Below are 26,632 nucleotides of genomic sequence, written 5' to 3' on the forward strand. Positions count from 1 at the left end.
TCGTGGGATTGAGACCGTGGACGTTTGTGGACTAGAAGCCTTTATGGAAACCAGATCAGCCAGTCCAGCCTGTCCCTAAGACTGAAGACGCTGTTTTGGTCAGACTGATAAAGAGTATAGGTTCTGGTTCCACTCCAGGTTCCAGTCCTGGCTCTGACACTCTGCAACTGTGTGACCGTGGTTGGATCAGTTAGATCAGCTAACTTCTCTGAGCTTCTCTTTCCTCGTCCGTGAAAGGACAGCGATAATGGAGCTACTTCACAGAGCTGTCATGAACAGTAAATGAGTCCATACACAGGTTAGCATCTACTTATCCATTTTCTTGGAGGCTACTAGAAGACTGGTAGTGGGGTGGGCTCCAGCAAGAGTTCTTGACTGGTCCAGATGTCATTAGGTGTTGATGAGCCTGCAGGAACCAACTAGATCATTCTGGAGGACACTGGGGGCCCTAAGAGGAACCCTCAGGAACCTGGAAGGAGGCAGGTATGGGTCAGGGTGCCCGTCCTCCATCCTTTCCCCATCCTGCCCAGCCTCCCCAGAGGCTGACCTGAGTGAGCCTCTGCACCTCATCAGCGCACACTGGGACAGACCCCCGACCAGCAGGAAGCAGTGGGCCAAGCTGGGAGGCCCTGATTCCCTCGCCAGGGCTGCCTGCCTCCTGCACTACCTCCAGGAACTACTTCCTGCCTTTGTCGCTTCCGACCTGGGAGTGGCCAGAGCTCCAGAGAGCGGCTGCACCTGCTCACTCACACCTTGTAAATAGCTCCCCTGTCTTTAAATCTTTCTTAGCGTATCCTAATCTGGGGCTACCTGCTGCGAGCCTGACCAGGACAGCCAGGGAGGAGAGTCAACCGTCAAAACGCTGCAGGTGTCAAGTAAGGAGGTTGTGTTTCCAGGGGCCTGCAATGAGGAAGTGATCCTCAGGAGAACAGTCCCAGGATGGGAGATGGGGAGCCAGAGCACATGGAGCTGAGGAGGGGAACAGGGTGAGCAACTGCACACGGAGGAGGAAGGCAGAGAAAATCGGCGCTCGGCTGTGTCTTGAGCAGCTGCGACATTCTGGGCTCCAAGCGACTTGCGCCTGCCTAGAACTCATGCTTGCAATTCATTAGTGTTAGTCACTCAGTCATGTCTGACTCTTTGTGACCCCATAGCCTATAGCCTGCCAGATTCCTCTGTCCTTGGGGTTCTCCAGGCAAGAATACTGGAGCGGGTTGCCATTTCCTTCTCCAGGGGATCTTCCTGACCCAGGGATCAAATCTGGGTCTCCTGCATTGCAGGCAGATTCTTTACCATCTGAGCCACCAGAAGTCAGGTGAAGTCGCTCAGTCGTGTCCGACTCTTTGCGACCCCATGGACTGTAGCCCACCAGGCTCCTCCATCCATGGGATTTTCCAGGCAAGAATACTGGAGTGGGTTGCCATTTCCTTCTCCAATTCATTAGCAAAAAAAGAAATTCCCAAAAGTCATCTCAGAACTAGGTGAAAGAAGATGAGATTAATTTCTTTCCAAATGTTAATCCTGCCTTCTTTGTGCATTTTTGCTGGCTTCCCTGGTGGCTCAGAGGTTAAAGCGTCTGCCTGCAATGAGGGAGACCCAGGTTTGATCCCTGGGTCAGGAAGATTCCCTGGAGAAGGAAATGGCAACCCACTCCAGTACTCTTGCCTGGAGAATCCCATGGATGGAGGAGCCTGGTGGGCTACAGTCCACGGGGTCGCAAAGAGTCAGACACAACTGAGCAACTTCACTCACTTGTGCACTTCAAATTGGTAAATTATACCTTAATAAAACCATTAATAGATTTGGGTAAAGCAAAAATAAAATACCTTCACACAAAGAAAATTCTAAGGCCAAATGACTTTATTGGTAAATCGTGTCTTAAGACATTTAAGGAAAAAAATTGTAAGGAGCCAACACAAAATCTTCCATAATTTTGGGAACTGGGAACACCCTCAATTCATTCTATGAAGGCATCACTACCCTGACACCAAAACCAGACAAATAGAAGAAAAATACAAACCCTCGTGAACGCAGAAGCAAAACTCCTTGACAAAAATTTAGCCAGTTGAATACAACGTCTTGTAAAGTGGACAGTACTTCATGACAAACTGTGATTTACTCCAAGAATGCAGGGTTGGTTTAATATTCTAAAATCCACATAGTCCACTATATTTAACAGATGAAGAAGGTAAAACCGTATGATAATCTCAAAAGATAGAGGAAAAAAAAAAATCTGATGGAATCCAGTACACATTCATGACTTAAAAGCAAACAGAGACTTCCCTGGTGATCCAGTGGCTGACTCCAGGCTTCTACCACAGGGACACGGGTTCAGTCCCTGGTTTCACAACTAAGATGCGGCATGGTGCATGGCCAAAAAAGAGTATTTGTTAAACACTAAGAATATATTTTCTGAACATTTGTCGTAATAAAAATGAATTTTCTTAATAATTTAAATATTTTTTTAAATAATAAATACAAGCGGGGAAAAAAAAAAAAAAAAACCTCTTTGCAAACTAGAAATAAAAGGAACTTCTTTAAGCCAGTAAACGGTGTCTGTGGAAAAAACCTTTAGCTAACATAATACTTCAAGGTAAAAGACTTTCCTCTGAAGGCTGGGAACTAGGCAAGAATCGGCATTCTCCACTTGTTTTTTCCCTACCACTTAACTTTTTGTTTTGAAATCATTTTAAGCCACAAAGAAGTTGCCAAACTAGAATTAGTGTTGCTGTGTTCCCTTCATGTTGTTACACAACCACAGCTCCGTGATCAAAGTAGGAACCTGGCAATGTGCTTGTCACTTTCCGTCACCCACAGCCCATATGAGGTCCCGGACAGTGCAATTAGGCAAGAAAAAGGAGAATCTTTAGACTGGGAAAGAAATGGTAAAACTGTCTTTTTTCACCAAGGACAAGTTCAACTAGATAGGAAAACCCTAAGGACGACTCAAAAAAGACCTAACAGCTGAGTTCAGCAGAGCTGAAGGATACACAGTTCACATACGGAAATTAGTGTTATTTCCATGCAGTGAACAACTGGAAATTTTTTGAGACAGCAGCATTTATAATAGCACCCCAAAACGTGAAATAGATAAAAGTCTGACAAAATATGTACAAGATCTATATGCTGAAAGTATAAATTCCTGACGATTGGCGATACCAAGTATTGGTGAGCATTTAAAGCCACTGAAACAGTAATAGGAAGTGCCAATAGGGATGCAAAAATGGGCTCAGCCACTTTGGAAATTTGACAGTTTCTTAAGAAGTTAAACATACACCGACCATCAGTTCGGTTCAGTTCAGTCGCTCAGTCGTGTCCGACTCTTTGCGACCCCATGAATCGCAGCATGCCAGGCCTCCCTGTCCATCACCAACTCCCGGAGTTCACTCAGACTCACATCCATGGAGTCAGTGATGCCATCCAGCCACCTCATCCTCGGTTGCCCCTTCTCCTCCTGCCCCGAATCCCTCCCAGCATCAGAGTCTTTTCCAATGAGTCAACTCTTCACATGAGGTGGCCAAAGTACTGGAGTTTCAGCTTTAGCATCATTCCTTCCAAAGAAATCCCAGGGCTGATCTTCAGAATGGACTGGTTGGATCTCTTTGCAGTCCAAGGGACTCTCAAGAGTCTTCTCCAACACCACAGTTCAAAAGCATCAATTCTTCGGCGCTCAGCCTTCTCTTCACAGTCCAACTCTCACATCCATACATGATCACAGGAAAAACCATAGCCTTGACTAGATGGATCTTAGTCGGTAAAGTAATGTCTCTGCTTTTCAATATGCTATCTAGGTTGATCATAACTTTTCTTCCAAGGAGTAAGCGTCTTTTAATTTCATGGCTGCAGTCACCATCTGCAGTGATTTTGGAGCCCCAAAAAATAAAGCCTGACACTGTTTCCACTGTTTCCCCATCTATTTCCCATGAAGTGATGGGACCAGATGCCATGATTTTCGTTTTCTGAATGTTGAGCTTTAAGCCAACTTTTTCGCTCTCCTCTTTCACTTTCATCAAGAGGCTCTTTAGTTCCTCTTCACTTTCTGCCATAAGAGTGGTGTCATCTGCATATCTGAGGTTAATGATATTTCTCCTGGCAGTCTTGATTCCAGCTTGTGTTTCTTCCAGTCCAGTGTTTCTCATGATGTACTTTGCATATAAGTTAAATAAGCAGGGTGACAATATACAGCCTTGACGTACTCCTTTTCCTATTTGGAACCAGTCTGTTGTTCCATGTCCAGTTCTAACTGTTGCTTCCTGACCCGCATACAGATTTCTCAAGAGGCAGGTCAGGTGGTCTGGTATTCCCATCTCTCTCAGAATTTTCCACAGTTTATTGTGATCCACACAGTCAAAGGCTTTGACATAGTCAATAAAACAGAAATACATGTTTTTCTGGAATTCTCTTGCTTTTTCCATGATCCAGAGGATGTTGGCAATTTGATCTCTGGTTCCTCTGCCTTTTCTAAAACCAGCTTGAACATCAGAAAGTTCACGGTTCACGTATTGCTGAAGCCTGGCTTGGAGAATTTTGAGCATTACTTTACTAGCGTGTGAGATGAGTGCAATTGTGCAGTACTTTGAGCATTCTTTGGCATTGCCTTTCTTTGGGATTGGAATGAAAACTAACCTTTTCCAGTCCTGTGGCCACTGCTGAGTTTTCCAAATTTGCTGGCATATTGAGTGCAGCACTTTCACAGCATTGTCTTTCAGGATTTGAAACAGCTCAACTGGAATTCCATCACCTCCACTAGCTTTGTTCATAGTGATGCTTTCTAAGGCCCACTTGACTTCATATTCCAAGATGTCTGGCTCTAGATGAGTGATCACACCATCGTGATTATCTGGGTGGTAAAGATCTTTTTTGTACAGTTCTGTGTATTCTTGCCACCTCTTCTTAATATCTTCTGCTTCTGTTAGGTCCACACCATTTCTGTCCTTTATCAAGCCCATCTTTGCATGAAATGTTCCCTTGGTATCTCTAATTTTCTTGAAGAGATCCCTAGTCTTTCCCATTCTGTTCTTTTCCTCTATTACTTGGGACCCAGTAATCCTGTCCCTCCACAAAAGATAAAAACTGACACTCACACAAAGACTTGTCTCCAAATGTTGTTAACAGTTTTATGTGTAATACCGTAGCTGCCCCCCACCCTGACCCCTGTATCTGCAGAAGATACTTTCCAAGACTCCACTGGATGCCTGAAACTGTTCAGTTCAGTTCAGTTGCTCAGTCGTGTCCGACTCTTTGCAACCCCATGAACCGCAGCACGCCAGGCCTCCCTGTCCATCACCAACTCCCAGAGTTTACTCAAACTCATGTCCATTGAGTCGGTGATGCCATCTAACCATCTCATCCTCTGTCATCACCTTCTCCTCCTGCCCTCAATCTTTCCCAGCATCAGTCTTTTCAAATGAGTCAGCTCTTTGCATCAGGTGCCAAAGTATTGGAGTTTCAGCTTCAACATCAGTCCTTCCAATGAACAACCAGTGTCGAGTCCAGCTTGACAACCTGGGTTTCCAACAGCACGATACAGCGAGAGAATGAGAAACGAGACACAAGAACTCAGAGAAAAGCGAGGATCAGGGGACCAACACCACTCCAGGTGAAGGTGCAGAAACTGAATCCAAGCCAGCTTGATTATACTTTCAGCTATGAATGAAAGAATAAGCGGGGAGTTAAAACTGTAACTCATGTGGCCTTCAGGGCCAAAGGGCAAAATCATCACTAACCATTGAGTAATTAGGAAATAGCGACCAATAACAAATCAGTAAGTAAGACTAATACTCTTATCTGTAGATTTTCCACCAGATATGTAAAACATGTGACTCTGAGACGCGAGTTGAGAAATGGTTTTCCGACCCCAGGATCATATCTTGTTTTCACGATTATGAACTGTTTGTTCCCTTTGGACTTGTTCCAAGAGTTTCAGGCCCTATAGCATCCAGCTTATCAATAATTGTAAATTTCTTTTGTGGCCCTTGCCGGGGCCTGCTTTTCTTTTATTCTTCCTGTCTCTTACAAACCAGGGCTGATCTCCTTCAGGATGGACTGGCTGGAGCGCCTTGCAGTCCAAGGGACTCTCAAGAGTCTTCTCCAACACCACAGTTCAAAAGCATCAATTCTTTGGCACTCAACTTTCTTTATAGTCCAATTCTCACATCCATACATGACCACTGGAAAATCCATAGCCTTGACTAGATGGACCTTTGTTGGCAAAGTAATGTCTCTGCTTTTTAATATGCTGTCTAGGCTGATAATAACTTTCCTTCCAAGGAGTAAGCATCTTTTAATTTCATGGCTGCAATCACCATCTGCAGCAATCTTGGAGCCCAGAAAAATAAAGTCAGCCACTATTTCCACTGTTTCGCCATCTATTTGCCATGAAGTGATGGGACCAGATGCCATGATCTTCGTTTCCTGAATGTTGAGCTTTAAGCCAACTTTTTCGCTCTCCTCTTTCACTTTCATCAAGAGGCTCTTTAGTTCTTCACTTTCTCCCATAAGGGTGGTGTCATCTTCATATCTGAGGTTATTGATATTTCTCCCGGCAATCTTGATTCCAGCTTGTGCTTCTTCCAGTCCAGTGTTTCTCATGATGTACTCTGCATATAAGTTAAATAAGCAGAGTGACAATATACAGCCTTGACCTACTCCTTTTCCTATTTGGAACCAGTCTGTTGTTCTATGTCCAGTTCTAACTGTTGCTTCCTGACCTGCATACAGATTTCTCAAGAGGTAGGTCAGGTGGTTTGATATTCCCATCTCTTGAAGAATGTTCCACAGTTTATTGTGATCCACACAGTAGGAGTAAGCAGATCACCAGTTGCCAGGCGTGGGGGCTGGTAGAGGAGATTGTCAGCAAAGGGCCTAAGAGAACATTGAGGGATGATAAGAATGTTCTCTGTATTGCGGTTGTCATGGTTACCATCTGTCTACATTTGCCAAAGCTCATTAAATTGATGCACTTTATTGTATGTAAATTATCAGATCTCAAGTCAGTTTTTTGAAAAAGTGGTTGACATGCTGTCAGTCCCCCTTCTTGGCTGTGTAACTGGGTGGGCTTCCCCTCTCTGCACCTGTGTTTTCTCATCTATTAAAGAGTTAATAAGAGCCCTTCCCTGGTGGTCCAGTGGTTAAGAATCTGCCTGCCAATTCAGGGCACACGGGTTCGATCCCTGGTCCGGGAAGATTCCACATGCCTCGGGGCAGCTAAGCCTGTGTGCCACAACTGCTGAGCCCACGTGCCTACAGCCTGTGCTCCACAACAAGAGAAGCCAGCACAGTGCGGAGCCCACGCAGGACAGCTAGAGAGCAGTCCCTGCTCGCTGCAGGTAGAGAAAGCCACGAAGAAGCAACTAGAGGCAACTAGGGAAAGCAACGAGAAAGCAACGAAGACCCAGTGCAGCAAAAATAATACATCAGTAAATTTTTGAAAAAGAGTTAATAAGAGTTCCTTGGAAGAAAAGCTATGACAGCGTTTTAAAACCTAGACAGCAGACATCATTTTGCCGACAAAGGTCCATATAGTCAAAGCTATTTTTTTTCTAGTAGTCATGTATGGATGTGAGAGCTGGACCATAAGGCTGAGTGCCAAAGAATCAATGTTTTCTAACTGAGGTGCTAGAGAAGACTCTTGAGAGTCCGTTGAACAGCAAGGAGATTGAATCAGTCAGTCCTAAAGGAAATCAACCCTGAATACTCATTGGAAGTACTGATGCTGAAGCTGAAGCTCCCAACACTTTGAACACTTGATGCAAAGAGCCAAGTCATTGGAAAAGACCCTGATGCTGGGAAAGATTGAAGGCAGGAGGAGAAGGGGGCGGCAGAGGATGGGATGGTTGGATGGCATCACCGATTCAATGGATATGAGTTTGAGCAAACTCTGGAAGATAGTGAAGGACAGGGAAGCCTGGCATGCTGCAGTCCTTGGAGTCGCAAAGAGTCGGACATGACTGAGTGACTGAACAACAACTTCCTGTAGAGGTTGGGAGTATTGAATGGGTCCCATCATAGATGATAGCCGTGCCAGCTGTCTCTGTGTTAGCATCACAGGCAGCGTTCCCCTGTGTGGCGGAGCAGGAGAGGAGACACGAAAGAAAATCTAAAGGCTTCATACGGGCTCTGGTCTCTGACAGCCCCCAGCACACTCCAACTGTGTCAGCTGTGGCTGCCTGCTTATAGCAGCCGCATCCACATGGTCCCCACCGGCCCGATTATCTGTGGAGCCGAGACTTTCACGGATGGTCTCCTTATCACAGCTTAGTCACTTCTCTCTGGAGCAGATGGCCTCAATTCTTGTCCCAGGTCCCTTAGTGGGCGGAAGACTGGAAAGGCCGGAGGGGAACATCACCCCTGCTTTGATCCCAAACCCTTGGGAGCTTGGGTTTTTCCAACATCGCCACCAGTTCCTCCCAAAGGACTTCCTCTGCACTCTTGACCCTGACCAGCTCCTTACTGGGGCAAGGAACCAATGGAGGCTAGAAGTGACAAGGCCAGGGTTTCTGTGACAGCCAGCACTGAGACTCCTTCAGTTGGGTGGGATGTTAAATCTCTCCAGTCTCTTCTGCCGCTTCTGTTTCTGCGGCCCCACTCCCCTTTCCCCCCACGGAGCTTTACAGCTTCTTTGGAGGGGATCATATGAGCCCGTAGTCCCCTCAAACCTCAAGTTTTGGGCAAATAGTCATTGGATGGTTGGCCCGAGGGCTCACTCTCTTGGACTCAAGAGCTGCCAGGGAAACTCTGTCTCCCTACTGATGGTTCTCAGCCCTGGCTGTACATAGAACCACCTGCAAGGCTTTAAGGCCAACGCCTGTCCCCACCCCAGAGATTATGGATCTGGACGCTGGGAGTTTGTGAGACTCCTGGGTGATTCTCAGGAGCCGACCAGGGTGACAGCCAGCAGGTTAGAGAGACCTGGGGACATTCCTAGGGGATAACTCTCGTCCAGAACCTGGGATGCAAATGACAGAAACAAAATAGGATGTTGAAGCCTCATCTGGCCTTGAAGCCAGGGCTTGGCCTTGAGTTCAGGCCAGGGGGACACAGGTGCTCAAACCATAGCATCAGGACCTAGGTTCCTCCCTCTCTCAGCTCTGCCCTCACCTGCATCCTCAGCTGGGCTTTCCTCAGGGCACAGTCGGGGGCACCAGGGGCATCAGCGCCTCCAGGCCGCCTGCTCCCTACAGGGTCCCCTTCCAGCAGTCTAAAACTGACCCCTCAGGGGGCTGGGATCACAACACCTCCCTGACACCATTGTCTCCAACCTACCAGACTCAGGCCAGACCCAGAGTGCTTCCCCAGGGGGAAATCGAGGTGCAGGCTCTCTGTCAGAGGGAAGAAGAGGGAGTGGGTGTGAGAGGGGCAGAACAAAGTCCACTCCAGAGGCTCTGCCCCTGCCCCAGAGGGATGAGATGTTCAGGTCAGGCATGTCAAGTGCTTAGAGCAGAGCGAGCAGCCCCCCTACCGCTGCCCCCAGCAACACATGAGACCCAGGAGACGGGCATGGGCGTGCAGTGAAAGAGCCCACGGTCCCTGGATGCAGACAGAACCTGTCCATGCCCATCCTCTGCTCTTCTGACCGCTGACGCCTGCTGCCCTTCCTCTCCCCTCCCCCAGCACCCACCCCTGGCACCGGTTCAGCTTGTGAGAGTGTTGAAATTCAAATGCGGCCATCAGCCACCTTGCTCTGTAACCAGAGCAGAATCAGCCAGACTGCAGCCTTGGGCGGCTGCCATCCTCCCCACCGCCATCCCAGCCGCCCCCAGTCAGAGCCAAGGGCGGGGAGGGGAGCAGGAAGCCTTGGCAGCAGCCAACCCCAGAAGGAAACAGGGTCAGGTGGTTTCTCGAAATCGAAACTAGACTGAGCTTTCTGAAGCGCTTCCTGGGACCAGCCTGACACACTCTGTACTGGGAGGGTTTTGGGGGTTGGAGGTTCCTTTGCAAGTGGGAGGCCTTAGGACAGCCATCTGCAGGTGCCCCAGGCAGGTAAGCTGGTAACCTCTTGCTCTCAGGTGGGTGTCCCTCTCTTTATACAGTGTAATCTTACAGCGGCCAAGTCTCCCTGCCTGTGCTCAGTTAGGGATCTGATGCTCCTCCTGAAACCAGGGACCATCACTGCTGCTCCTGTGTCTCTCTGTCCATTTGGGGAGGTTGTTCACTGGTGCACAAGGAGACCACCCGAAGGGGCAAGCAGTTCAGCCGAGGCGCTCTCTCCGATCAGTGCTTTTCAGCTCAGGCTGTTGCTGCTGCTGCTGCTGCTAAGCAGCTTCAGTCGTGTCCGACTCTGTGTGACCCCACAGACGGCAGCCCACCAGGCTCCCCCGTCCCTGGGATTCTCCAGGCAAGAACACTGGAGTGGGTTGCCATTTCCTTCTCCAATGCATGAAAGTGAAAAGTGAAAGTGAAGTCACTCAGTCGTGTTTGACTCCTAGCGACCCCATGGACTGCAGCCTATCAGGCTCCTCCATCCATGGGATTTTCCAGGCGAGAGTACTGGAGTGGGTTGCCATTTCAGCTCAGGCTGCACCTTTCCCCAATTTGCACAAGAGTGTGGAATGGCCCCGGGCAGACAATTCTGCCCCATCTCTCCAATGAGTCAGGCAAAAATGGGTGGCCAGAGCCAGCCGAAGGGCAGTGACATTTGCATACCATGAGCCAAGTGCCTGATTGGCCATCTGCCTGGGACCCTGGGTTCGTGTCTCAGGGTGAGCAAAGCTGGTGGCCGCCACTCTCTGGGGAGTGCAGAGGGTGACCAGCCGTCCCCATGTGCCTAGAACCGAGGGTATGTCCCAGGACATGGGACTTCCAGTGCGAAAACCAGGACAGCTGGTGTGCTGGGTGGTTGGTCATCCTGGCCACTCGGCCATCAGTGTAATGAAGAGAGGGTGGCTGCTGGGCAGATTCCCCCACGGCCACTCACCACCCACAGCTCCCCAGCTGTGTGAGCAGAGCTGGCTACCCTTCCGGGCTTCAGCCCCCTCACTTGAAGGTGGGATCAACAAGGTCTTTCTCAAGGTCGTGGTCAGGATTCCATGAGCCAGTGGTGTGAGCAGTCTGGTCCAGGGACTCTGTTCAGTGCCGGCAGACCCTCGTGCCTGGGAGCCCCCGGAGGGTCTGGTTACCAGGCCCTGACTCGAGGGATGCAACAACAGCAGCCACAGCCCTGCTGGCTGGGCCCTGAGGCGGGGCGTGGGTGTCGCAAGGCCCTCCCTGGGCCAGAGCAGCAGGGCTCTCTGCACCCGCTCCGTGCCCCTCTTCCCGCCTCACTGTGCTGGTGCGGACATGAAGGGAGGGAGGCAGGTGAGGGGCAGGATGTGGGCGAAGAGAAAAAGCGAGCTGCGAGAATTACAAAGGCAAGACGCCCCGGCAAAAGTGGAGAGACTTGGGTCCCCGCTGCTCCCCTTCCCCGGGGCTGGCTGTGTGGCCTTTGTGGTCCCCCGCCTCCTCCAGCCTCTGTTTCTTGGGGACACTGACCTCGTGGCAGTGCCAGGCCCAGAGTGTCCTCTCATCTCGTTCCCCTCCCCCAGTCTCCCCCCAGCCCCACCCAGCTGCCCAGGCAGAGGCCTGGCTCTTAGCCCTCAGCCCTCTCCCCCGCCCGCCCCGCAACCACCCCCAGCCCAGTCTCTTCACTGCTCTCTGTCACAGTGTCACCCCTGCGCGGATTTCTGTGGCCTCCTCCTGACACGTCTCCCCACCCTACCCACCCTCGTCCCCCTCCCTTCCAGGTTCCACATGGTCCATTTCACGCAGTGTTCTTTGGCAGCTGCAGACCTCAGGGTACTCTCGCAGGCTGGCCTGCCATCTGAGCCATCCCTGCCATCTCTCAGCCACCCTGAGCGGGCTTCCCCAGGCCCCCCCAATCTCGGCCCTGCACCCTCTGCCTCCTCCCTCCCCGCCCTTCCCACCCATGCCCCCTGACAGTCAAGCCCAGGGCCTAGCTTTCTGATATGGGCACCTTTCCGCTCCCCCCACCCCACCTCGTCCCACTGTCCTCGCTGCCCAGAGACACTCCCTTCATCTGGGAAAGTCTTCCTCATCCTTGGAGGACCACCTTCAGATGAGGTGAGGGCCCCCGCTGGGACACCCAGAGCACCCTCCACAAGGAGGGCCCAAGGCCTGTCCAGCTCCACCCTCTCACTCCACCGCCTCCTTTCACTGCAGGACAAGGGACTCCCAGGCAAGGCCATGGCCCCTCTACGGCTCGTCTGGATGTGGCTGCTGGTCGCAGGGACTCAAGGTGAGCTGAGCCCCTGGAATCCTGAGAGCAACGGTCTGTGACCTTGCTCTACAAGGTCGGCTCCTTCCCCTTGCAGAAAGTCAAGGCAGTGTTCTGCCTGGTGCCTGGGTTACAGGGGCCAGCCCGGGTCTTCGCTCCTGCGTGAAGCCCTGGCTGCCCCCACTCATGGCTTGGAGATTTGGAGAGGAGGCCAGAGGGCTCCATTCTCATCCAGCCGGAACCAGAGGGACCAGGCAGGAGGGGCTCACAGAATGGCTGAGCCCTGAGGGGCCTGGGGTCAGTGCCCTTTGGACAGTCAGCTTCCAGAGTCCATGGAAGGGCTGTTACACCCCATCTGAGAAGTGCCCTTTGACCTGGCACCCGGCTCCTGCCTGACACTGTTGGCTCCAGCAGGGGCTGAGGTGGGGCTGGGTGGGGAGGTCAGCGGGCTGAGTCCCAGAAGAACGAGTGTGGAGCTGGGACCCTGCGTTCTCTCCTGGTCTGGCATACTCTTCCTGTGTTTCCAGGGCGCTCTAGACCTTTGCCCCCAGGCCTTCCCAAACATCTCTCCCAGAACTCCTTGCCATGGTGCCCAGGCTGCACCCCAGGCCCCAGACACCCACAGGTGGGGCCGGTGTGGGCCTATTCTTCCCTTGGGGTCCTGCCACTCCACTCTCAGGGGGCACCAAGCGCCCCCCTGGCCCTTCTCTATCAATGGCACGAAGGACTCAGACCCCAAGGACTAGAAAGGGGACATCTACCCTCAGTGTGTGTATGGAGGGGGGTGTCTATGTGTATTTTTCACTCCTCCCAGGGGGTGATCCCCTCGAGGATGGATGGGGTGTTCAAAGCTAAGGTCCAGGGTTCACCCCTGTTGGGGAGAACTCTACCACCCCAACGAGAGCCCATGGCCCCCAGGAGTGTGGGGTGGCCATGCTTCCGCCCAGGGATGAAGGCCCAGCACCCAGCTTCCATTCTTGCTGACCTCTGCTCTCCCTTGAGAGCCTGCAGGCGTGAAAGACGGCGACATGCGGCTGGCCGACGGGGGCTCCGCCAACGAGGGCCGCGTGGAGATCTACTACAGCGGCCAGTGGGGGACGGTGTGTGAGAACATGTGGGACCTGACCGACGCCAGCGTCGTCTGCCGAGCCCTGGGCTTCCGGAACGCCACCGAGGCTCTGGGCGGGGCCGCCTTCGGGCCAGGTAACCCTCGGGTCCCCCAAAGCAGGACGCGCTGCCAAGGAACCAGGCCCAGGAAAGGGTCATACCTAAGGCTTGCAAATGGCATTCCCACCACTGGCAAAGGTTTCCAAGGGGTAGAAGCCCTGCGCTGGCCAAGAGCTGGCGGCCCAGCCTGCACTCACACTTGCCTGGCCACTGTTCCCTCCAGCCCAGAAACTCCACTCCAGACTTTACCTTCTTGAAACAGTTTCCCCCTAAAAGAAAAGTCTGTGTGCAGTGCCTATGATTCTGAAAAAATGAGAAATCATCCACGTATTCAGCCACAGGAGTAGATGCATAAGTTATATACGCAATAATTGTTTGACATCTACAAAGCCGACCGACCGGGTCGAACAAGGCTAGTTCATGGCACAGAGTTTCAATAATAGATCTGGACCCACGCTCGAGCAGTCACACGAGAGTACCGGGTGAAAGCACGTGCCCACGTGGACCCACGCTGGGGGGGACGTCACCAACCAGGGGCTGCTTTACTGGGAGGCAGGATTGCAGAGTGCTTTTCTCCATCTCTGTGCGTAACTGCGACTGTCCTTTACTAGGCTTCTCAGGGAAGAAGCACTGTTGGGAGGGCCTTCCTCCCAGGGCCGAGAGCCCCAGCTCCCCCTCCAGGCTCTGTCATCCTTGCTGTGCTTCCAGGACACGGCCCTATCATGCTGGACGAGGTGAGGTGCACGGGGACAGAGCCCTCGCTGGCCAACTGCTCTTCCCTGGGCTGGATGCGGAGCAACTGCAGACACGATGAGGATGCCAGCGTGATCTGCACTAACGGTGAGCCCCATCCTAGGCCCCAGAGGCCCGAGGCCTGGACCCCAGGGACGGTGGTCAGGCCGGCTCCCCGGCTCCACGTGAATCACACGCCTCCCTACGCGAAGGTTCGCAGGTGATGCCCGCTCTCCAGGAGGGGCGGGAAAGCCCACAGTTCCCACCACCTCGCAGCAAGGGGTGCCCACTTCCTCCCCACCCTTCCTGAAGCCACTCAGAAATACTCCGTTTTAACCTGATTCTCAGGCACTGAGCCACTTCCAAATACAGGCCCACCTCAGAGATAGCGTGGTTTCCAGACACTGCCGCAAAGCGAGGATCTCAGTAAAGCGAGTCATGTGAATTTTTTTCCCCAGGCCTGTAGAACTTGTGTGTACACTCTGCTGTCGTCTAAGTGTGCAACAGCATGTCTAAAGGAACAGTGTACATACTAAAATATTGAATCTCTATGTTCCTTACCTGAAATCAAAATAACACTGTGAGCCATATACTTCAATTAAATGAATAAATAAACAAACACACTTAGAAGCAGAGCTGAGACTGGAACAAAGATTTTCTGATCCTAGCTGAGAGTTCTAGGATTCCCAGCTGCCTCCTGATTCGGCTCCACGTGAATCACACGCCTGCCTGAGCAAAGGTTCCCAGGTGACGTCCGCTGTCCAGGAGAGGTGGGAAAGCCCACAGTTCCTACCACAGTAAAGAATCCCCGTGAGACAGGAAGCAGTTGTCACCGGGCACAGGCTCCTGGCCCAGCGGCGCCCCCTTGCGATGGTATGGGGAAGTACAGGGAGACTAACCCTGCTTAAGGCACAAGGGCGGGGCCTTGTTGCCTTGAGAGGATGGAAGATGAAGAGTTTTAGATAACATAAATATGCATATTTTCTCTCTCTCTGTTGAAGAGAACAAATTTAAAGAGTGGCCAATCCTAAATACAAGAGATCAATGGCGTAAAATCAATAGACCAGTGCGGTGGCTTAGTCTCTCAGTCGTGCCCGGTTCTGTGACCCCATGGACTGTAGCGTGCCAGGCTCCTCTGTCGATGGGGAATCTCCAGGCGAGGACGCTGGAGTGGGTTGCCATGCCCTCCTCCAGGGGATCTTCCCAACCCAGGGATCCAACCCCAGTCTCCCACACCACAGGCGAATTCTTCACCATCTGAGCCACCAGGGAAGCCTCAATAAACCAGAAAAGCTAGCAGTAAAAATAATGATAATAACATACACACTTTATTTTTTTTTAATAATGCACATACCTTAATTAAACAATATTTTATCGGGACTTCCCTGCTGGTACTGTGATTATGACTCCACACTTCCAGTGCAGAGGACATGGGTTCAATTCCCAGTCAGGGAACTAGGATCCTGCATGCCATGAGTTACAGCCAAAAGAACCCAGTACTTGAGTGCTGAAAATTGCTAACTACCCTCCGAGCCTTCAGCAAGTCATAATCTTTTTGCAAGAGTAACATCAAATATCACTGAGAATTGCCAAACCATGACACAGAGACTCACAGTGAGCAAATGTCATCAGAAAAAAAATAGCAAGACACTGTTGCAACCTTCAGTTTCTGAGAAACATGGCAACGCACAGCGAAGCAAGGTGCCTGTGCACCCCATGTCTGCACACTGCAGGCTCACCCCTTGAATCGGCAGCCTCTGTTTCTGCTGGGAAAGGGGGTGCATCACCTCCAAACCAGGCTGGGAACTTCCAGGAGCTTCTCTAGGCCTCAGTCCCTTGTAGGAGGCTGCCAAAGACCCCAAAGCTCTAAACTGCATTGCCGTGGGACCCTCTTCAGACCAGACGAGGCGGGAGATTCAGGTTTTAGACAGTCACATCTGGGTGATTGATTGACTGACTGATTGGGATAGGACCCCAAGTTCTGGAAGTCAGCCCCTCCAGATCCCCCCAAGATGTGCCATCTGAATGTTGGGGGGGCAGGTGAGCTACGACATAGGGGTGTTTGACGGGGTGGGGCTCTGGGCCACGGGGGGCGACGGCACCCTGTGTTCCAGGGCTGTTCTTTCCTCATCTCCCCAGAAGCCTTTCTGAGTTGATAAGGCAGGATCCACAGTTTAAGGGAAGAATCTGACTCCGGGGAGCAAAACTCTGTGTTTTTCGGGTCACAGAGGAAGCGAGTGCCGGGGCCCCTCCTAACATGCGTCCCCCTCCATAGAAACCAGAGGTGTCTACACCCTCGACCTATCCGGCGAGCTCCCCGCGGCTCTAGAGCAGATCTTTGAGAGCCAGAAGGGCTGTGACCTGTTCATCAGGGTGAAGGTGCGTGAGGAGGACGAGCTGGCCATCTGTGCCCACAAGCTGATCCTGTCCACCAACCCCGAGGCCCATGGCCTGTGGAAGGAGCCGGGTAGTAGGGTCACCATGGAGGTGGATGCTGAGTGTGTGCCCGCCGTTAAGGACTTCATCAGGTGAGTGGCTTCGGGGCCAGGCCCAGGGACCAGGCAGCGTCCCTGCCAAAGGAAAACCCCAGGGACGAGGGACGCAACACCAACCGCGGCTGTGCTCACCTGAACACACGCGAGGGCAACCACATACATGCTCTCTCACTTGTGTGCACGCACACATGCTCACACACCCACACATGTGTGCACACTCACTTTCACAGCCACGCGTCTTCACCTTTGCACACACATTCTTATGTATTCTTTCCACAGGGACTGTGAGAAATGGGTCAGCCCTCACACATACACACACACACGCACACCACACCTGTCTCTCGGGTGTCATAAGCGCCCAAAAAAAAAACTATCAAAGTCATTCTTCCTCTTTTCACCTCACTGATCTGCTCCTGTGAAAGTTTTTTTTAAAGAAACAGGAATCCAAGTCTGCTGCCGGAAGAAAGTGGGGAGAAAATTCCCAGGTGGCACCGTCCAGGCGGCAGTCTAACCAGCGGGCCATCCACGCCGGGAGCCCATCTCCCAGTTGAGAGTGGCCCCCGAGGGGTCAGCCCCATCCCCCGCAGACCATCCTGCTGGGGGGTCTCTATGTCACCACCTCAGGCGGGCTTCCCAGGGACTGGCGTTCTGGGAGCATCAACTTAAAGAGAGAACCAAGTGTATGAAAAGCCGTTCCCTCTCATGACCCAAAGTTGTAGCTAGCCGAAAGTGACATTTAAGAGGAAACAGCAAGTGGCAGTTTAAAAAGTTTAAATGGCGTCTTTTCAGCCGAGGATGAGAGCTTGGCCGCTGTCCTGTGCCCCTCCCAGCAGGGCTGAGGTCTGTGATGTGTCTGTGCCTGGTCCCAGCCTCTCGGCAGTCACCGCCCTCGGTCAGAGTCAGCGGTTCTCTGGACTGTCTAGCCATGTGCTCCAGCTTGCTCTCTCTGTCTCTCTCTGCCTTCCTGTCTCTTTCTGCCTCTCACTCCGTCTCTATCTTCCTGTTGCCCCGTATCTTTGTGTCTCTCGGTCCCTCCCTCTCTCTCTGTCTCTCTCCCTCCTCTAAGGCAGAGAGGCAGCAATGAGCCCCACCCAGGCCCTAGAGGGCCTCTGGAGACCCTTGTTCACTGCCTACACCACCCCCCACTCCCTTTCCCTCTGCCCGGCAGCCCCCACGTGGTGCAGATGACCATTTTGGTTCTCAAGTTCACATTCAGCAACAGAATCACAGGATGTACTGAGCACATCAGGGCAGAGCGGCAGGTGGGACGAGGACCGGCCCACCCTTGCTGCTGCCACTGGACTCTGTGGGGTCCCGGCTCCTTTCTGGGCACCCGAGTCTCCGTGTTCAAGTGGTGGGGAAGCCAGCAAGTCTGAGGCTCCCTGGAAGGCTCGTCACTGGAGAGAAGTGGTGGACAGAGTTTTGTTCTTTCCAAAGCAGGGCCCCATTCACCATCTCCCAGGAGACGGCAGGGGCCATTGCCTGGCGTTTCCCCTCCCAGCAGGCTCCCTCCACACATGTCTTCATGGGCAAAGTGACTCCTGGTGGCACACTGAGTTACACGTTGGGTGCACAGGGCTCACAGCTGGCAGGGATGGCAGACAGGAGGTGACCCATGACGATGCCCATGTCATGGGGGCACCAGACAGGTGCTGGGGCAGAGGGGCACCCATGGGCACCCAGTGGGGAAATCAAGAGTTCTGCCCAGGGGTGTGACAGGGGAGAGGGAAGGGCAGAGCCCCGGATGGCCAGCGGGTCCTGGTGTCGGGGCCCAGCCCATGAAGATGACGGTGATGATGGAGGAGGTGGCGGGACCGTCCCCATCAGTGAGGACGAAGCAACATCCTCAGGATGTCTGGGGTCCACCCAGCTGCCTATGCACTTGGCTCTCGGCCCACATGAGCTTGGAATGGGGGTTGACTCAGGAGATAAGTCAGGGGGCTCCAAATGCCCCCTGAAATAGCTGGCACCCCGGGGATCAGCAGTCAGCCAGACACCTGCACCGGGGCACACCTGTCGTCCTTCGGGAGAAGGGGTGTAGCCAGGCATCAGCCCTCGTCTCCCCTCAGGTACCTCTACTCCCGGAGGATCGATGTGTCTCTGTTGTCAGTGAAGTGTTTGCACAAGCTCGCCTCTGCCTACCAGGCCGAGCAGCTGCAGAGCTACTGCGGGCACCTCTTTGCCATCCTCATCCCCCAGGACCCCTCTTTCCGGACACCCCTGGAGCTCTACGCCTACGCCCTGGCCACCCGGGACCCCGTGCTGGAGGAGATCTGCGTGCAGTTCCTGGCCTGGAACTTCGGGGCCCTGACGCAGGCCGAGGCCTGGCTGAGCATCCCCCCGGGCCTGCTCCAAGACCTGCTCTCCAGGACCGAACTGGTGGTGCCCAGCGAGCTGGTCCTGCTGCGGGCTGTGGACGAGTGGAGCCGGGAGAGGAGCACCTCCCACAAGGAAGTGGAGGGCTTGGTGGAGAAGGTGCGGTTCCCCATGATGCCACCCCGGGACCTCTTCTCGCTGCAGTTTAACCTGTCCCTGTACTGGAGTCACGAGGCGCTCCTCCAGAAGAAGATACTACAGGCCCTGGAGTTCCACACCGTGCCCTTCGAGCTGCTGGCTCAGTACTGGGGCCTGAACCTCACCGAAGACGCCTACCAGCCCCGGCTTTACACCTCGCCCACCTGGAGCGAGTCTGTGATGAGCTCCAGTTACAGCCCCTACCGGTCCTTCCAGACGCCCCAGCACCCCAGCTTCCTCTTCCAGGCCAGTTCCGTCTCCTGGTCTTTAGTCTACCTTCCCACCCTCCAGAGCTGCTGGAACTACGGGTTCTCGTGCTCCTCCGATGACCCCCCACTCCTGGCTCTCTCCAAGTCCAGCTACTCCATTCCCACCATTGGCTATGAAAACCGGGCCCTGCTGCACTGTGAGGGGAGCTTTGTGGCAGACATCATCGACTTCAAGGGCTGGAAGGCCCTGATCCCCAGCGCCCTGGGTACCAACAGCTCCAGGAGCACTTCCCTCTTCCCCTGCCCGGCAGGGTTTTTCAGCAGGTTCCAAGTCGTCATCCGTCCCTTCTACCTGACCAACTCCACGGGCGTGGACTAGACTCGAGGCTGGAGGTCGGGGTGGGCAGGAACCCAGAGGCTGGGCACCTCCCTCCCCTCCTTCACATCCTCTCTGCAGCCGCCTCCAACCACCTGCCACCAGGTAGCCCCCCTGCTTCCCTTGATCTCTCTGAGCTTACGGAAATTACTGGAAGACTTCAGCTACTGCAGACTTCCCTGGTGGCTCAGATGGTAAAGAATCTGCCTGCAATGTAGGAGACCTGGGTTCAACCCCTGGGTTGGGAGGATCCCCTGGGGAAGGGAATAGCAACCCACTCCAGTATTCTTGCCTGGAGAATCCCATGGACAGAGGAGCCTGGCAGGCTACAGTCCACGGAGTCACAGAGTCAGAGACAACTTGTTGCAAAGAGTTGGACACAACGGAGGGACTAACACTTCCTTCCTTCCTTCAACTAGTGCACTCGCAAGCTGAGAACTCCCACTTCAACTGCCCAGCTAATTTGTTGGGAAGCAATGAGATGTGAGCCAGGAGCTGTTGGGTTTCCTACCTGGCCTTTCACTTTCTCCACCCTCTGCTGTCCCTCATCTGAGACCATTAAAATTGTACTGTGGTTCCCCCAAGTTCTCTTGTTCACGCAGAATGGGCTGATGAGTCCATAGGGTGTTGAGACAGAGGATGATGCGCTAGGCCCTGGGATCCAGTGATGAGCCAGTGTGGTCCCTTCCCTGTGAAGCTGCTGCGGTCTCGTAGGTGAGACAGGCCATTACAAGCAAGCAAACCCTTGGGGTGAGGACCAACGGGAATAATGGGTGATGGGAACCGGAGGAAGGAAGGTGGGAGGCACGGGCTGGAGCTACTTTAGTGGATCTCGGTGGAGAAATGAAGAGTGCGAGGCAGCAGGCGTGGGGGAAACGGCAGGAGGGTGTGTGTGTTCCAGGGAGAAGGACCGGTAGGTGATCGGAATCTTGGCCCCATCAATCTTCCCACTTGTGTACGGGGAAGGGGGCAGAGGTTCTCGTCCCAGCATTGTTTGTAGAAGTGGAAATTTGCAAAGAACCTAGAAGGCCACCAATGGGGTGCTTGAGCACAAATAAAGGACCACCCACAATGTGGAGGGTCAGGCAGAAGGGTATACGGAGAGGAGACTGGAGGACCCACGGAATCTAGGGCAAGGCAAGGGAACCGGACCTGGGGTCCCACGGGGACATTGCGTTAGAATGCCACCACCAGGTTCTGGGCGCTGGAGGCTGCCCCCGCCACAAGCGGGGCAAGAATTCTAAACTGTCGCCGCTTCTTTGTGATACACACGCTCCAGGCACCCGGCCCCGGTGGAAGCATCTGGTTGGCCAGGCTCAGGCCACGTGCCCTCCCCCCTGGCCAGGGTCTGAGAGAACAAGCACCTGGACTGTTCTGGCCTTGAGAAGGGAGGCGGCACTGGACTCACCCAATGGGAGGGAGATCCGGAAGCTGGGCGGCCAGGACGGCAGCTGTCCCCACCACACACGCCTCTTCCCCTCTAGCCCTGCGAAAACAAGCGCAGGGACACACAAAGCCTGCCCCTGCCCCAAAGCAGCTTCACCCTCTCCCAGAAGGCGCCCCTAGCCCCGGCTCCCTCCCAGGGTCCAGGCCCACCATCTTGGGCACCTCTATGGCGGTCCTTTGACATCATAAAAATCTACCACTTTGTTTAAACCACACCGTTGACCGTGGCCATCACCGCCATCGGGGACCGTAGCTGGTAAAGGAAGACAGGAAATGTTGGTTATCAACGTGCTCCAGACACACACAGAGGGGCGCCAGTCTCACTGAAGCAATGAGCCACAAACCCACAGCATCCTCCTCTCCTACCCGCTCCCTGGACCTCTGCCCAGAGCCAGCACCCCAGAAGTGAAGGTACAGGCCTGGTCAGGTAACCGGAACCTTTGCTCCAGAGTGCTCCGGGCCCTGGTGGATCCAGACTATAAGGAAGCCTGTAGCCCCACCTTGAGCCATGGGATCAGCCGTGTGAGGACACGCCCAAGGAATCCCCGAGTTCCTTCCATCCTCCTTATGGGCGTTCAAGTGGCAAGTTTGTTCCCCTGACAGTCAGGGTCCAGCAGCCCAGGGTAGGCCTCCCGCCTTCTTTCCTCACCCATCCATTTGCCTGAACACATGAGTGGTCCCCTTGGTCGACGCTGGTCTCAGCTTCTGGCCAGCGGAGCCTGGAGGTGTCTGTTAGTGGAAACATTCCTTTCGTGGGTGTAAAAACTAAACCAGCAGAGTCCAGAGTTAGGGGGACTGGACGCAGAGCGTCTGGCCCTGGGGCCTAATCTGTCCTGCTCGGCCACCACTGGCTCCCACACTAGGGGTGCAGGTCGGGGAGGGACTCCCACTGCCACAGACTGGAGCCCAGGGCCGGGTGTTTGTTTGGGGTTGTTCTGTTCTGTTCTGTTCTGTCCTGTTCGGCAGTAAATAATGAAAGAATGTATGAAGGAATCTGGAAGTTGGGCGGTTCCAGGATTGGCTAATGTGCTGTTGATGTCTTCAGACCCAGATCCCTCTGTCTTTCCTCACTGTTATCTGGAGCCTTGGGATCTGGCCTCGCCCTCCGTGTCATGGGCTACTCTTGCGACAGCAAATCCCCTGGCCTTGGCACCTGCATGCTCGGGGAGCAGCGGTCCAGCCGTCGCGCTGGCCGGTGAGTCCAGGGCTGGTAGCGCTAAGGCGGACTGATGGGTGGGGAGACAACCCAAATCTAGTTAGTGTCGATCCCACGGATGGCAGGTGAGCTGCCTGCCTCGTGCTCTGACTCTAGGCTTTGGGTCACCACTAACGGGCCACAGCAGCACCAAGTGCGGCAGGTGCCACCTCAGACGTCCAGAGGGGGTGCCCTCTTCTAAGTGGCCAGGGCCACCTGTCCTTGGCTGTGGCACAGTGAGACGGCAGGGTGCAGGCACAGAAGCAGCGAGCTGGCGCGGACAACAGCCGCATTCCAGGTGTTGGGCTATACCACTCTGCTCCGATCAGGCTGTGTCTGGAAAAACAGGAGGGCCCACTGGGATCTGCACCTGGTCTAGTTCAAGATAGCCTGCTAACCAAGCGTGTACAAGAGCCCACAAAATCTTTCCCGGGAGCTCTCGGTCACCTGGTTAATGGCCAGGAGGAAGGTTGTCAGGACTGCACACTGTTAAAGTGCAGGGCCTAAAAGCTTGGCCACTTGCCTCTGAGGGAGCTCTGAGTGACCCAGAAATTGGGAGGGGACCGCACCCTCCCAAGGTGGCTCTGCTTGGGTTTTTTTCTCGGTGATAAGAATTAAGAGTTTTGCAAGCTGCCCATCTATTTTGGTCCTGAGCATCTCATGAACAGCTAGCCACATCCCTCCCATTGCAATCAGGAAGCCCTCTCACTGGCAGTGTCTCTAGAGGGGTCCCTCTCTGACCTTCAGAGATAAGCCACAGGGTACTTTCTAAAAGGCTGGTGCCTCCTTTCCCAGTGATTTCACCAGGTCTTGGGGCAAAGACAGCTGTCTGGGTCTTTCCAGATTAGAGGCTGGCTGCTCACAGTCCATTCCTCAGTGGTTCTGGCTCCTGGATTCCTTTCTCTATATTGTACCAAGGAGAATTGATGCTTTTGAAGTGTGGTGTTGGAGAAGACTCTTGAGAGTCCCTTGGACTGCAAGGAGATCCAACCAGTCCATTCTGAAGGAGATCAGCCCTGGGATTTCTTTGGAAGGAATGATGCTAAAGCTGAAGCTCCAGTACTTTGGCCACCTCATGTGAAGAGTTGACTCATTGGAAAAGACTCTGATGCTGGGAGGGATTGGGGGCAGGAGGAGAAGGGGACGACAGAGGATGAGGTGGCGGATGGCATCACGGACTCAATGGGCGTGAGTCTGAGTGAACTCTGGGAGTTGATGATGGACAGGGAGGCCTGGCATGCTGCGATTCATGGGGTCGCAAAGAGTCGGACGTGACTGAGCGACTGAATTGAACTGAACTGAACTGAGGGAGGCCAGTTTTCAGTCAATGAATTGAGATAGTTAGCATCACTCTCAGCTGCTCAAGCTAGTGAGGAAGCTAGATCCCTGATAGATGTACCTATATTAGATATTTTTAGCTTCAGCTTCATATAATGACAACTGAAAATAGCAGTGGCTTGAGATCCTTACTTTTTCTCTCACATAGTAGGGAGGTAGGCTCCTTCTCTTTCTACACCATTTAGTATGTGACTACCATTCTCAAGGTTACCTCATGGTCCATAATGCTGCTGGGGTTCCAGCCATCATGTCTGCCTTTCAGGAAGCAGGAAGGAGGTAACAGAAAAGGACAAAGGGCTTTCCCCAGTCATCTATCCCCCGAGACGGAATGTTTCTTAAAATTTTCACCTAAGGTGCCTCACTTGCTTCATCCTTGCTTTAGTCCCATTAAAAGCAATCATCTCTGACCCTGCAGTGCTTGAAGACCTCATTCCAGGGAACCACAGGCAATGACTGAATCAGCAGCTTCACCACTGGGGGCAATGCCAAACTCCCATCCCTGGCAGCCAGAGGGATTTGGAGAAATGACTTTTCTGGGGTATAACATACACATATACCTACACATATTCATATCTATGCATGCATACAAAAATGAGCTCAGTTCATTTTGATATTACATCTACATACCATGGACCCACCGCTTAGACCCAGACAGAGAAATCTTCCCTCATCCCCAGAAGGCTTCCTCCCGCCTCTCCCCCTGGTTAATACCACCACCCTCAGCACAGCCACTGATCTGACTTCTGTCAACATAGATTAACCTTTCCTCTTCTTGAACTTCATATAAAGGAATCAGAGTATGTGCCCTTCCGTGGAAACCTTGTTTGGCTCAATATTTTGTCCAAGATTCAGTGTGTTGTTCCAGGCAGCAGAGCAGAATTCCATTGTCTGAATTCCTCACAATGCTGTTTCCAGTGTTTTGGTGTTTGGGATAAAGCTTCTCCGAGCATTCTTGTGATGTGCTTTGCTGGACACGCAGGCTCATTTCTCTTGGGTGCTTACCTAGGAGTGGACTTGCTGGGCCGTGCATTTAGCTCTCCCAGCGCCCAGTCTCCCCGGCAGCGTGCAGGAGTCATTTGCTCTGTATCCCCAGCAGCACCTCACAGCCTCAGTCTTTTAAACTGCGGCAGCTCTGGTGTGTGTGTGTGTGTGTGTGTGTGAACATGGGTCGTTCTCTGCTTTCAGCCCCTGATTCCCTGAAGGTCCATTACCTGATATCCATTTCTACCACCAATCTCTATACCAGCCAACCTTCTTAGTTGCTTAAAATAGAAACCAGCTCTGGTGAACTTAGGACTTCCCTTGTAGCTCAGACGGTAAAGCATCTGCCTGCAATGCAGGAGACCCGGGTTCAATCCCTGGGTCAGGAAGACCCCCTGGAGATGGAAATGGCAACCCACTCCTGTATTCTTGCCTGGAGAATTCCATGGACAGAGGAGCCTGGTGGGGTACAGTCCGCGGCATCACAAAAAGTCAGCTGAGTCACTGACATTTGCACACACACTGGTGAATTTAAGCAGAAAAGGGATTCACAGAAGGAATTAGGACGCTCGCAGAATGAGCGGGGAGGCTAGAGAACCAGGCTGAGGAACTGAGCAGGAATTAAGGAAGGTTAGTGTTCCAGGTGGGAGAAGGCAATGGCAGCTCACTCCACTACTCTTGCCTGGAGAATCCCAGGGACGGGGGAGCCTGGTGGGCTGCCGTCCATGGGGTCGCACAGAGTCGGACACAACTGAAGCGACTTGGCAGCAGCAGTGTTCCAGGTAAGCTTCCCAGGCGCTAGTGGTAAAGAACCCGCCTGCCAATGCAGTAGACATGAGACCTGGGTTCGATCCCTGGGTCAGGAAGACCTCCTGGAGGAGGGCATGGCAACCCACTCCAGTATTCTTGCCTGGAGAATCCTGTGGGCAGAAGAGCCTGGCAGGCAACAGTCCATGAGGTCACAAAGAGTCAGACGCGACTGAAGTGACTTTAGCAGCAGCAGCAGTGCTCCAGGGAACTTTCCACAAGGCGCTAACCACTACAAAACTTAGCAGCTCACTCCCACCACCGTGCATCTGTGTGTGGTCCACTGGGCTCGGCTGCGATGGGCCATCTTGGCTCTGCACAGGGTTAGCTGGGCTCACTCATGTTGAGGCTTCATCTGGGACAGCAGGAATCCCTCTATATCGTTTCCCATCCTGGTGGACATGACCCAGGCTTGGTCACCTGGTGGCAGGGTTCCATGATTCAAGATGCAAGGCCTCCTGAGGCCCAGGCTTGGAACTCACCTCCAACATCCCGGGGCCAGCAGGGATCCAGTGGTTGGCAAAACAGACTCTATCTCCTGCTGAAAGGAGTGCTATTTGTAATCAGCTCCTCGCACGTAATCAGAAAGCCAAACACGGCAGGACCCAGAGAGTCGGGTTAGAAGTAAAACCACCAGATGAGACTTCCCTGGAGGTCCAGTATTTAAGACTCCAGGCTTCTACTGCAGGGGCATGGGTTCAATCCCCGGTTGGAGAACTAAGATAAATATATATGTATATATATATATAAAACTGGCAGCCCATGGATGTGCTTACTGCCTCATGGGATCCCGGCTTCTGGACGCAGTCGCTGTGACCATTCCACTGCCACCAGCAAGCTCCCTGGACCAGCCCTGTCTCACCAGCTGCAGGCTGAAGACTCAAGGGCCTGAGAGGGCATCTGAGAGCAGTGACCTGATCTTTTCAGCTCACTTGATGGCAGGTTTCCTAAACACAGGAGGGAGACTCAGGTGCACTGAGGAATAAATATATTCCAGGCCCTCTGAGGAGTGGAAGACTATACAGCTGTGCAAATGGACTTCAGGGACCCCTTGCGTGTTGACGTGAAAGAGATGCAAGACACACCATCAACCTGGACAAACGTGGAACAAGCCTGCCTTGAGCACTCACCGTTGTCTGTTGAGTCTCCGTTTCCCATGTG

General features: G+C 53.2%; 1 protein-coding gene across 2 annotated transcripts; it reads left to right on the forward strand.

Moving 5' to 3' along the window:
* The first annotated feature begins 9,882 nt into the window (after positions 1–9,882).
* On the forward strand, positions 9,883–20,274 carry LGALS3BP (galectin 3 binding protein). Of its 2 annotated transcripts, none has more exons than XM_068976537.1 (6): positions 9,883–9,981; positions 12,157–12,232; positions 13,214–13,414; positions 14,087–14,218; positions 16,386–16,638; positions 18,675–20,274. In XM_068976537.1, the coding sequence occupies exons 2-6, from the start codon at positions 12,181–12,183 to the stop codon at positions 19,705–19,707; spliced, it is 1,671 nt and encodes a 556-aa protein (XP_068832638.1). In that variant the 5' UTR covers positions 9,883–9,981; positions 12,157–12,180; the 3' UTR covers positions 19,708–20,274. The 2 variants fall into 2 exon arrangements, with proteins under 2 accessions (XP_068832638.1, XP_068832639.1); XM_068976538.1 differs by having other exon boundaries at positions 13,223–13,414.
* Positions 20,275–26,632: the final 6,358 nt, after the last annotated feature.

The sequence above is a fragment of the Capricornis sumatraensis genome, chromosome 8 (assembly GCF_032405125.1).
Source record: "Capricornis sumatraensis isolate serow.1 chromosome 8, serow.2, whole genome shotgun sequence".
Classification (NCBI taxonomy): domain Eukaryota; kingdom Metazoa; phylum Chordata; class Mammalia; order Artiodactyla; family Bovidae; genus Capricornis; species Capricornis sumatraensis.

Excerpts from the sequence above, each read along its gene's own strand:
- LGALS3BP (XM_068976537.1), top strand. The coding sequence starts at position 12,181 with ATGGCCCCTCTACGGCTCGTCTGGATGTGGCTGCTGGTCGCAGGGACT. Across the intron at positions 13,415-14,086 it reads CGGGGCCGCCTTCGGGCCAG|GACACGGCCCTATCATGCTG; the intron begins GTAACCCTCGGG and ends CTGTGCTTCCAG. Across the intron at positions 14,219-16,385 it reads CAGCGTGATCTGCACTAACG|AAACCAGAGGTGTCTACACC; the intron begins GTGAGCCCCATC and ends CCCCCTCCATAG.